The 13558-nt window shown below is 41.3% G+C and overlaps 1 protein-coding gene across 1 annotated transcript; it reads left to right on the top strand.

Annotated features, from left to right (window-relative positions):
• Positions 1 to 6363: 6363 nt before the first annotated feature.
• Positions 6364 to 9642, top strand: ajm1 (apical junction component 1 homolog). Its single transcript, XM_008302502.1, has one exon. The coding sequence runs from the start codon at positions 6364 to 6366 to the stop codon at positions 9640 to 9642; it is 3279 nt and encodes a 1092-aa protein (XP_008300724.1).
• Positions 9643 to 13558: the final 3916 nt, after the last annotated feature.

Raw genomic sequence — 13558 nt, 5'->3', positions numbered from 1 at the left:
GTGTTTGGTGCTGTAGGACTGCCGTTGGTGGTTTCTGCAGTGAGTGCAGATGTAGCCATTGTGTCGTCTTTGCCCTTCACCAGAAGTTTGTCTGTAAGAAGCTGCATCTGGGAGTCTGTGGTGGTTTTGGGCAGGAAGGGACATCAATCTGTCAGACTGTTGACTGATGAGTCTTTGGTAACTGGGGTAAAGCTGCAGGGCTCGTGCATGGAAGACATTGTTGTCGTAAGTTGAACCCTGGTTACTGTGACGGCAGCCGATCACTGCTCTGTACATATCATAGATCCATATTCTTCTGGATCCTCGGAAACTCTTCTGTAGTGGGCACACTGATCATATCTGTGATGTTTCCGCTGAGCCCACAGAACACGAGAAACAGGAGCTCTCCTTTGAGATCCATTAGTCTCAAGTGTTCTGGAGGTGCAGCTGGCTTGATCTGTGCTCTGGTTTTTATCAACTTTAACCTCGGTGACACCATTGGTGAGTTCCAGTGGTTCAAATGAAGCTCTCCTTTGTGTTGTTCTGGCCTCTGGTTGTCCAGAGGTGAAGCTGCCAGAGTCTTCTGTTGAAGATGCTCCATTGGTGGTTGGAGCTTCATGTTCATCGTCTTCATCCGACACCGACTGTGGGATTCTGCGGTGGTGGGACAACAGCTGGTGTCGCTGCTGTTTGCGCAGAACCCACAGAACAGAGCTGTTCTTATAATAAACTGATACTGGGTCTCTGCAACGGAGTCTACTGCGGGTCGGTGCTTCGATTCCAGTCAGTTCTTCTTCTCCGGTTGGATCTGAAATCCTCCGGTATTTGACAAGGAGTTGGTAGCTCTGCAGTTTGCGTAATGCCAACAAACTGGAGGAATCTGTGTCTTTTCTAAAATGCATTTTTTCTTGCGTATGTTTAGTTTGTATATTTTTTCAGCCTATTATACATTCAGATCATAGGCACCAAACTCTGGCCTGCGGGCCAATTTTGGCCCACCACATCATTTTATGTGGCCCGCGAGAGCTGTGTGCTGCCTAATCTAATAAATTAATAGGATTTACCTGATATAATGTAATATCATAAATTATGAATTATAAATTATGTTATAACATAGCAATGTGCCTGCACAGGGCCATTTTTGATTGTGTGCGAGCTAGCGTTTCATGTTTTTCATGCCGCATTAATAGCTGTGGCAATGGCGAACCAACAAAATATGGGGCGAGGGACCAAATTATTAGCTGGTGCGACCAACAAAGAAAGTTGCTACCATTGGAAAAGTTAGTCTGGAGCCCTGCTACATATATTTTACTTTCAGGTTAGACGTGCACAATATTTGTACATAGAATAAATAATAATCAAATGCAGAGACAATTATTTACCAATATGTTAAGGAGTTGTTACATTTATACAGTCACTACAGTCACATACAATTACAACTGGCCCTTTGAGGGCAAACATAATGCTTATGTGGCCTGGGATGAAAATGAGTTTTACACCCCTTCTTTAACCAATCCCAATTCAGGTCACCTGTCAGAATGATCTCGCTCTACTGCAGTTGTGATAGTAACTGCGACAATGTTGGGAGTGTTCCAGCAACAGCTGATGCTGGTCTGTATCACCAGACTGGCAGCAAACAGGCAGGCAGAGGCCAGGCTGTATCTCTCAGTGGAGGCCCAGGCTGTAGCCAGCAGTAGAGGCCCAGGCTATGGCTAACAGTAGAGGTTCAGGCTGTAGTTCTCAGTGGAGGCTCAGGCTGTAGTCAGCAGAGGAGACCCAGGCTGTGGCTAGCAGGAAAGGCCAGGCTGTAGCTGGGAGTAGAGGCCCAGACCACAGAGTGTTTGCTGCACCTCAGTTGCATCCTCTGTGGAGCCCAGTCACCATGTGTGTCATCCTGCACTGATGCCTCACCCTTTGGCACTGGCTGCATGCCATAATCCATAATGTTCTTGCTTCTGTCCCGCTGCAACCCATAACCTTAGCATTTCCACTTGTCCTCCTACGGCAAACATCACACTTTCAGCTTATGCCCCAATTTCCCAGGGAATCGATTAAAGGGGAAAACCACTTCTTAACCAGCAGCAATTTGTTTCATATGTTTCAAGCTGCTGCTTGCTCAGAATGAGACTCCCATCCTCTGCCAGTATGAGGAATGACTTGTGCCCCAGGCTCCTCTGCCCAGGAATCACAGCAGCAGGTCGCCAGCTGTGCATCCATTAGGGAAAGGATGATGTCTACAGCTGGCTCTATGGTTGTCCCAGCTGGTAAAACAATCTAAACAACTAACTTTCACCAGTTGTTATGCTGTATTGTATTTTGGATACAGTGTTTTGAGAAAAGGCATCATCCATTTTACATAATGTAAATCATCAGCATCGTATTGGTTTGTATGAAAATCATCTGTCCCTCTCAAACTACATAAATATATTAGAACTACAACTTTGGTATACTGTATGCATAAGTAAGGTTATACATCGTTGAGAAGAAGGGTGATGGACCGGTGGAGCAGTGGCTAGCACTGTCACCTCTAAAGCTACAAGGCTCTGGGCTCAAATCTCTGTGCCTGCAGGGTTTTCACTGAAGATTTCTTCTCCTTGCAAAGATATGACAACAAACATTTGAGTTTTTGTGGACAGTGATATAAGGCTTTATAGTATACAGTTATGCCTAAAAATGGGAGCTACTCTGCTACTCAGTCCGCTACACCAGTAATCAGGTCAACTTTTTAGTTCCTCTATTGAATGTACTCCGACATAACGAAGATGTCAAGATATGAGATAATACAGCCAGTGTATTCCTTGTTAGGATAACCACTGCTTTAAAACATTTAGACTGATGTATTTATAGTTGGGCATACTTTTGATTTCACTAGACAGCATGAAGTCAAAACTCTTGAGAGGAACTTAATATAGCCTTCAAATGAACGCCTTGTTACAGAAAAAGAAAAATATGAGCTGGATCTCAGAATAGTTGGTTCTGTTCTGTCAGACCCTTTCAAGCTTTGGTAGACTCAGGCCTTGTCCACACGTAGCAGGGTTTTTGTAAAACCAAATATCCTCCCCCCTCCGTCTAGAAAAAAAAACTAGCGTACACACCACCTCGTTTTTAGAAAAAAATTAATTCACACCTAACCGCATGAGTGTGTTTTTAGGCACATTCAAATTCTACGTGAGAATGTAATAACGACGACCAGGACATACGAAAATTGTCATGCCATTCCTCCGAGAGCACGATTTCCGTCTCAAAGTTCTCCCACCAGCTGGTGTCTTTGACAGAGAACATGCCTCAGACGTGGAATGGCAAGGTGGCAGAAAATAACTGTCCTTAACGTCGTCCTTCGCCTGTGTTCTTGTACGTGGAGCGGTATCTGAACCTGGACAAGAGACAAGGCCAACATAGTTTTGATGGCATCCACGCTGTTTCCAAATGTAAACACAGATCGCGTATGTGATGTAAAGGACATATTTTGTTGCCGGCAGTGACATTTCGAAACCTAAAACCCCGGTTATTGATGTCCACATGCAGATGCATAAAACGGAAGATTCGCAAATCTTCACTTTGGCCAGAGGTTTTTGAAAGAACCGTTTTTAATGCCGTAAATCTGCGTTTTCATGTGGATGACAGGCCAAATCTTAGAAAAATATCTTTGGTTTGTGAGATACCCTGCTACATGTAGACGAGGCCACAGGAGTACTGTGTTTGTGGAATTAGAGGCTGTTTAAAAAAAAATTAAAAAAGGAATTGTTGTAGTGTGGGTCAATGCCAAGTGAAAACCTTTTCCTTGGACCTACTTATTCTACTGAGGCACACAAATTCATCCTAATTCTATTTAGGATGCCATTTAGCTTAATTAGCAACACTACACCATCAATTAACCAACTAAACATGAAACAGAAATAATGATTAACAAACCGCGATCACTGTTTTAGTGTCTTCAGTATTACTCTGTAAAAGTAAAAACATTGTTAAAACTGATGACCATTCTTGTGTTGGTAAACAGACCAACAGGAGACCAGAGGGCTGTACTACATAGCAAGATTAGTGTGTTAGCAGGTATGTGAAGCCTACGGCAGGTGTTTTCAGTATCACAAAGGTGGTTCTCTTAACCTGCTAGATCACTGAGGTGACTTATGCTGTGGAGCTACCCTGTTCCAGAGCAGGTTATGTTCAGAGTATTGGTTTTAAAACAGCTGTAAGAAATCTCCCTTTGACCAAATAGTTTCTGTCATGGGAAATACCAAGACAGGGAAGACATGGCACACAAATATCAAATAATTTCTTAACACAGAAAATGTCAGGCAAAATTGCAGAGGGATATGGGAATGAACTAAGGAAAACTACCGGAGGGCTACGGGGTGAAACACAGAAATAGGGACAAAACACTAGTTCACCTGAGTCTAATACTGCAGGGCTGGGAAAGTTAGGGGAGCAGGCAGACCAAAATGAACACACAGCGTGGCACACAGGAATACAGGCTGGGGACTGAAGCACACACAGCGCAAAACACAAGGGTACTAAATTACAGACTAAAGTGCTCACAGTGCAAAACACGGAAATGCAGAGCTGGGGACTGAAGCAGCACAGCACAAGAACACAGAGATACAGAATTAAGCACGAAAGTACAATATACTTTCGTGGAACCGAACTGAAACTACAAAACAAGATACTAAGAAAAATAATGCACACTATAGAAACACTACTTAGCTGCCCAAGGGGAGAGCGGTAGGGAGGAATGGGAGCAGAGAGGTTGGCGGATCTGACCGTGGGTCTCCAGGTTGCTGAGGCACGGTGAATGGAGAGGCTGAATCAGAATCCAGGTGGAGGTAGTTAAGGTGATCAGCACTGGGCAGAGGTCCAGGTGGGGAATGGCAGGAGAGAATGAGTTAAGCACAACGATCCGGCATTGAATGTAGATCTGAGCCCTACTTTTATGGCAGGAGGAGAACAATGGGGAGGTGAACCACTCCCAGGTGTCCACGATCTGCTGATTAGCTTGAGTAAAGCACAAACACACCCAGATGCACACCAGATTCAAACCACTGATTAGGGAGATAAAACAGGAAGGAGAGCTGTTGGCTTAGCATAGGTTGCGGGCGTGACAGTTTCCTGATGATTCTTTATGAGCGATACATATTCTCGGCTGAATGAATATGTCACATCTGCAAATATGTTAATCTCTCCATCACTAAAGCCACTGAACAAAGCTATGCAGTTACAGTACACTGTATGCATCGTGTTGCCATAGGAACCAGACATGTATTCAGCTGGTGATTCAGAAATCCCTTGAATATGTTGTTATGTTCGATTTGCTGTCAAGTCTGTATGCACTGCAGCTAGTAGAACAGAAATTAGAAAATCGATTATTGTACTGGTATTCATATACAAAGAATATTAAATCAGTAGCTTAATTTTACTTTGATTTGGCCAATTAAAATTATAATTAATATAAAATTAATATCCCGTGTTATGGGACAGTGTCAGATCTGAATGCACTTTAAAACAATATCATGTTAAAATATATGACGTTTGAATTTTATCAGCTTTGACGTGCAGCTGTCAATTAGAAATAAGCGGTGGCATTGATCAGTAAAATAAATATATCCTCTCTTGCATCATTTGTAGTAGCAGCAGCACTTTTTACTCAGTGCATTTTGTGCAGAAGAAGAGTAACATGCCTCGTTTCATGTGATCATACCAGTATGAAAATTTCTGCTGCTTTTTCTCTGCCTTCCTCCACTTCTCCTTTACTCCACTTTGACTGTTCTGCTCCGGTCTGTGTGTGCCTGTTTCAGACCAGAGCAATTGGAGTGGAGCAAAGTAAAGACAGGGCAAATGAAGATAACAGTAGTCAATTTGACAATAACTTGTTGCTGTCATTCAATGTATTTTACAGTGTTAGCTGAGCTAATGGCTGTGGCTGTATTATTTTTGCTGGCTCCTGTTTACACAATCTTTCTGGTTGTGGATGAAATTAAAGTTAGGGTGAAGGTGTGACCAACTGGTGTGAGAGGTTGGTGCTCTGAGGACAGGGTTCTGAATGTCATATCCAGCACCTTCAATGTTTCTGCAGAATCCTGAACATACAGTCAGGAATTAAAACTCTTACTTAAATAGTAACATTAGCAGTTACACTCTGGGGGTTGTTCACAGCTATCCCTGTCAGGTTAAATGTGTTCCAAAAATGATTACAATATAATCTAAACTTTGCTTAATATTGCTGCCAAGGTTAGTTTTTATTGAATACAAATCTTCTTTATGCATGGTTGGTAGAAAAGATATATTTGTTCAAAAAAATGTCACTGACTGAAATTCCTTGTTTTATCTCCCCAGGCAACATCAACATTAAAGGAACTTGATGGAGAAGACTAGAGAAATCCCTTTAAGATGACACGCACAGACCTACCTGACATACTGGTATCAACTGTGCATCAAGAAATAACAGTGATCCCCATTTCTTTACACTACAAATCCTTGCAACCCTTCAAACAATGTGATTCTATAAATCACAGCACACTGGAGGACAGTAAGAGCAAAGTCAATAAGAGGCACTGCCATACCTTTGACTATAAGTCATTGGAGTACCCCAAATCACAGAGATCCTCAATGGAGTCCCCATACAGGAAGGCTGATCGGCAGGCAGCCAACCCAGATGTTGCGTGGAATGCCTTGGGCCGCCAGCAGAGATACCGCTTTTCTGCTCCAGATATTTTCAGCCATAGGTATACACCTCAACCAGTGGCTGCAGATATGGCCAGTGAGGTAGTTGTCCCTGAACATAAAAGAAGGACCAGGTCAAAAAGTGCCCCACGGGTCCAGACCAGCCTCACTCCTGTGTCTTTTGAAGGGTCCTCACCTGCAGGAAGGAAGGGCAGAGAATCCCAAAGGGCTCCAAGAGACTCCTGCTGGAGACCAGAAGTATCACCACGTAGGGAGTCATCCTATGCAGCAACTAGGGCTCATATGCATGAAGTACATCCCATTAAGTTGCAGCCTCAAATAACTGACAGCAGTAGATATTCACCTCATTATGCTGCTGACAATTTTGAAGATACTAGTCTGGATAAACCAGCGACGAGCCCTCATGTCAGGTGTCGGGTAGACATCAAACCTGATGACGGAGCACTCCATCATTCTGGACGGAAACAGGGTACCCCTCACGTGGATATACCCTGGCAGAGGCACCACAGTGGAGGGAGTAGGAGTCTGACTGTGCCACGCCATTTCTCCTACTCTAGAACACCAACTCCCACTGACTCATTAGGTACAGAGAGTAGGCAAGCTCATCAATATTCCCACAGCATGCCAAATAGTTACTTACAACCCATGGAGATTCAGTTGCAAAGAATGCCTTCATCAGGTGAATACTATGGTAGGGAACACAGAGCTCACTCCAGTCCTAATGTGCCAACCAAGTTCTTTTACGCAGACGACCCAGGGAGATATGTTACTACTGCTCCTCCGCAACCAAGCTCATATTTTCACGATGAACGTTACACACCAGGACAAGCATATACTCCAAAAGTGCAATATGTGCAAGATCCAAGGACTCGAATGGTTCATGCTGTAGCTACAAGATCGTATTATCCTGAGATGGAGGCCTATCCATACTCTGTGCAGACGGGGTATCCCAAAGCCTATACAGCAAATGAACCCAGGCCATACATAATACAGACCCCTCCAACTAGAATATTTTATGGTGATGATCCAAGGTCTTATCAAATTCAGACAGCTCCACCAAGGTTTTATTATTCCAGTGACATGTATGCAATGCCACCAGAGCACCATGTCCCAGCAAGAGCATATTACACCGAGGGCCGAAGACATGGGAGGGTCATTCAGGCACAAACAGATGACTGGTATGGCTCTGATGCATCTGGTTATTCCACCAACCCTGCCTCCTATGTATCTCAAGTCACTCCTACCAGAGTGCGGCAAGAGCCTGCACTAACTCCATGGTATGCTAACCCATGTGTAGAACCTCAAAGATTTGGCACAGATTCCAAATCTTTCTCACGGTCCTGGGACAATATCCTTAACTCACGTGTCGAAAGGGAACAACCTCTTTCTGTACAGCGAGGTCAGAGCTATGATGATCTTCTTGATTCCAGGAAGCCTGTTACAGCTACTGGTGACAAACCACAACCAGTGGTAGTCAATCTCTCCAGTTCACCAAGACGCTATGCAGCATTATCAGTGTCTGATAACTCATTAATTGACAAAAGCCCAACAGAGACATCAAAGAGCACTACTAATAAACTCTGGTTTGTCACTCCTGAGATAACAATCACTGACAATGACATTAGACCAGGGAACCTTAGTAAGGCTGAAGGACGGTCTGCTAGTTGGGACATTCTTGACTCCAGAAGCAGTGAGGGTCCAGAATTAGCTCAGCATGACTTTGAAAGCTTGACCAAAGAGAAGACACATGACAATGCCTCACTACAGCAAAGCCTCGAACAACTTGATGAGCTTTTAGCAGATCTTGTGACTGATTACAAGCCACCCAGTAGAAGGGCAAGTGAAGACATTCTGGACCAACTAAAGAAGTTAATTGATGAGGAAGAAGCAGTATCTTTGTCTAGAAAGGGTTCAAGGGCAGGTACAGAGGAACCAGCTCCTCTGGACAAGCAGCCAACCTCAATAAGAATGAATCCTGATGCTTTTCGAGATATGGATGGGGCCAGTGATGCAATGAAGAGTGCAGATGAGTGCTCCCCAGATCAAAGCCCAGATGAAGATGATACAATGATGTGCTCTAACAACAAATGCCGGAGGACAGAGACTCTATTCAATGCTTGCCTATATTTTAAATCTTGCCACAGTTGTTACACCTACTACTGTTCTCGAAACTGTCGCAGGGAGGACTGGGACATTCATAAAGAAAGCTGCCTGTATGGAAGAATTGGTAGCACATGCCGACACATCATCAAACACTGCCGGGAGACTGTTGAAGTTCATAAAGCCTTTTCCCGTATTGCAAAAGTTGGCTACCTTTCTCGAGGTAGAGGAGTTCTCTTCCTTGGTTTTCCAAACCCTGCATCATCCACTAACTTCTTGCAGTATGGCCTTGATAGTTTACTTATGTCTCCTACGTACCTGTCCCTCCGAGAGCTTGAAAGCTTCAAGGACAACCTTGGGGAATACTGTAGGGATCTGCAAGAAGCTGGGAAAGAATACGACCCAAACGAATGTTTCATTTTGAATGTATCCATTGCTGTTGGTGACCAGTTGCCAGATGGGCCATCACCAAGAAACCAAGCTCCAACTGTCAGAAAATATGCAAAGGTAGCATTGGCATCCTTCAGCCCAGAGAGAAAGGTTCACAAGAAAGAGAGTGACATGGAAACGTTGATCCTTACTCCACCCCCAGGAACAGCAGATATTGACAAAGAGGGAGAGGAAGGCCGGAAGGCCAGGGAAATCTGTTTTATCAATATACAACGGGAGTTAAGGATTCGAGGGGTATTCTTACGTCATGAATACCCACAGGTCTATCAGCAGCTCTGTGAGTTTGTGGAAAGTAACAGGAGGTTCACACCCACAACTATTTATCCTATTGATAAGAGGACCGGTAAACAGTTTATGTGCATGATTATGGCTGCCTCAGAGCCCAGGACGTTGGACTGGGTAGGCACCCCACATCTCCTTGATGACATTATTTAAGTGCACCTTTTGTTGTACATATATATGTATAGAAATACATATATATTGTTACACATATTTATATATCAATCCAATTACAAACATTTGTAGATAAGTATTTTGTTATCAAAATAATATATATTCATGTCTGCTTGGTCAGTATTATTCTTCATCCGAATATTTCCTGTCAGGTGCAGAATGAGTACAATGCATTATTTATTTTAATCTTTTTAACAAGTACGTACTTTATACCAACCACAAGTAATTTATCCATATCCTGATCATGTACTGTCACAACACGTTCCCTTTGGTTGGGATTAATTAAACTAACATTTTGATGTTTTGATTTTTTTTAAATTATTAGCAAGTACTGTAAGTTCTTTGAAATTTAGTCTCTTTAAATGGGAGTGTCCATTTCTGTGAGTACAACATGATTATTTTCATATATGACTTTAATGGTATATCATGCAGAAAATATAATGCATAATTTTCTTTTGCTACGTAAATACTTTCTATGCAAAGTTATTTCATGAGTTAACTACATTCCTGCAGAAAGAGTAGTTTCTGTTATATTATATTATATTATATTATATTATATTATATTATATTATACAGATAGGTGGCAAATTAAAGGAAAAACCTATGAACACAAAAAGTGTCCTAGTAACAGACAAAGACTCTTTATGTTCCCTTTGGCACTGATTCTCCAAGTTATTTCATGAGTTAACTACATTCCTGCAGAAAGAGTAGTTTCTGTTATATTATATTATATTATGTTATATTATATTATATTATATTATACAGATAGGTGGCAAATTAAAGGAAAAACCTATGAACACAAAAAGTGTCCTAGTAACAGACAAAGACTCTTTATGTTCCCTTTGGCACTGATTCTCCAAGTTTCTTTTCGCTTATTTAGTGTTTGTACAAAGATGGTGGAGAGCGCTATCTAAAAAGTCAGTCCAAAATCTCTGTAAGGTGTTTGATTGGGTTGAGATGTGGTGGCTGCGAAGGCCATAGCATATAATTAAAATGATTATCATTAAGCCATTTAGTGCCCCCCTTGTGTTCTACGGATGAGGACATTGTCATTCTGGAAGAGACCACTACCATCAAGATACAAATTATTCATCACAGGGTAAAGGTGATTACACAGAACAACATTGTATTAGTTTGGAGTGACCCTTCTCACTTAAGGGCAAGTAGACCTAAACCATGATGGCAAAGGGCCCTCCACAACTTGATGGAGCTAGCGAATTGCCTCACTGTAGGGGGTCCTGTTGGGATTCATTTGGTTTACGTCACAAATGCCCTTACCTGCTTGTCAAAGTTATGGTGAAGTATGACTCCTCTGACCCTATTACCTGTTTACACATCTCTCTGGTCCCATTTTTTCTCCACCAACTTGATGTCTGATGTCTTTCCCATAGATTTAAATGCAGGTGTCAGTTAAGTGACTGCTGCTATTGAAACATCAGAGATACAGTCATGGAAAAAATGATAAGACCACTCTTGTTTTCTTCAGTTTCTTGTTCATTTTAATGCCTGGTACCACTAAATGTACATTTGTTTAGACAAATATAGTGATAACAACAAAAATAGCTTGTAAAAGTTCACTTGCCCTTCACACAATTGCATTTGCCGTGTTCCACCCATACTGAAACAACCCCAGAACGTCACTGATCTACCCCCATGTTTTACTGTAGGGGCAAGACAGTCTGGTTTGTAGGCTTCTCCAGGCTTCCTTCTAACCAATAAGTTGGCTGGAGTGGGCATCAATTGAAAATTGGATTAATCACTGAAGAGAACTTTAGCCCAGTCATCAAAAGTCCAATTCTTGTGATCCCCAGCAAAGAGCAACCAGGCTTTCCTCTGCCTTTGGTTGATGAAGGGCTTCTTCCATGCCCTGTGTGACTTCAGATCAGCTTCAAGAAGTCAGTTTCGAACTGTCCTTGCCGAACAAGTCACAGAGCTGACTACAGAGCTGTGCTACAGCTTGAATGTAAGCAGGAAACCACTCCAGGCCTTTCCATGTGCAGTGGTACTTATGACATGAAATGGCCTCTTGTATACCCTGGGAATACAGTTAAGCTTAGGCATGTCAAATAGGACATAAAGCATTATGTAATCAGCTGCATTTTTGTCACTTTCATTATTCTTCAGGTAATATATCTTTAGTGGTAGCAGGCATTAAAATGAACAAGAAATTGAAGAAAACTGACTGTTTATCAGAAATATCAGCCATGTGAGCTATGTTTGTGACTGAAACTTGTGCATTCAGTCCCCAAAACAAATCGTCTTCCAATTTCGCTTCGATCTTTTCATCTTTCATCTTTCAACCTTGATGTGAAATCAAAATCAACCGTACCTGCTCAGCATTTTTAAACATGCCACAGGGAATGATTGGATGTTAGTTGCTTAATTGTACCATCCTGTGCTCCTGTGTGGAAGGATCTGCATTTGTTGTGTTTCTTTTCTCGTTTATTTAGGTTTTTCCTTTCATTTGTCATCCATCTATAATATACTTTTGTATAAAAAAAAAAACTAAATAAATAAAAAAAATTGCTGCAATTGATAGAAATGACGTAAACTTTTGGTGGCAGCGTAATTCCTCATCATACAACAGTAATGAAGACTGAAAATAAGGTTGTTATGCTACTTGAAACACATTAAAAGACAGGCACATAATCTTGTGTTCCCTAGGTAGGTGTGCTATACTGAAAATTTATATTTTCCTCTTACCTGAGTCTAATAGCATACTTTGAAGAAAGGCTCAATTCAGTAGTTATTCAATTCTGCTCTGCATAATTACTGGAGCAGTGCTGGGCATGAAAGTAACCTTTAGAATGGATATTGAAATGGTGCCAGTTACCAGCCACACAGTAGGTGTTGGCTTGTGCTGTTGAGTTTGAAACACTGTGAATAGTGAGAGTTCTACTACAAAAATAAAGTTGGTATACTACCAACAAACCATGCAATTTCTTATAACACTGACGTCAGTAAGTTGTATTTTTTAGATATATTTATGAATAACACTATATGAATTAGCAGCAGGATTTATTGTCCTTAGAACAAGGAGAGCCAGATTTGGCACAGTAGCTGTAAGGTACATAAATGCTTAAAAAAGATATTAGTTGTGTATTTGTGCTGCACTAGGTTTATTACATCTGTGACTTATACTGTTTTTTTGGGTTATAGCAAATTAGAATCACTACATTTCTCATTGGTTCCAAAAGTTTTAGAAACATTGTTAATGCAGTGTTGTCGCATTATTTTTTTCAGTTACAGTACAGTTATTAAATCCCAGGTTTTCTGCCAGCTCACTGATTAAAATTTAAAAACCTACTTTGAAGTTTAAAAAGATCAGTGGAGCCAAAATATGTGTTTAGAATGCTATTATCCAAACTTTTAAAAAATGTACCCTGTTTGACACCTGGCTCAATATGACTGGAATATGAGAATTTGTCAGAAAATCCCCAGTAAAGGCTGAAATAGCTGTTTTCTTCCAGCCATTTATTGTTTATCTCTATTTCAACAGTTTCCCTTGTGATCTCAGCTTTCCTTAGACTTTGCAAACAAAGTACAATTAAACCTGAAGCACATTCACTTGAAAATCAGTTTCATTTAAGTTAAACTTATTTGGGTAACAATGGTACAATGTATGGGCTGTATAAAAAAAAATAAAAATTAAAGTTGCTGGCTGCATGTGATTCTGTTTTCTATGCGCTAATCTCATTTTAACATTACATTGATGATAGTAACTTGCTTGATGAATGGACTTGTAAAAGTGAAAACTCTACTATGCTGTGTAAGAAAAAATAAATGACTTTTTCATTTTTGCTTTCAAATTAAAATAATGTGTCGAAGGCAATGAAGAGACCTCACTACAATGTCTAGAAAATCCTTTAATCCTGTATTTTTTATACTTTCAACATAT

The sequence above is a fragment of the Stegastes partitus genome, unplaced genomic scaffold, assembly GCF_000690725.1.
Source record: "Stegastes partitus isolate 25-593 unplaced genomic scaffold, Stegastes_partitus-1.0.2 Scaffold1825, whole genome shotgun sequence".
NCBI classification, from domain to species: domain Eukaryota; kingdom Metazoa; phylum Chordata; class Actinopteri; family Pomacentridae; genus Stegastes; species Stegastes partitus.
This window is presented reverse-complemented; position numbering and strand designations above follow the sequence as displayed.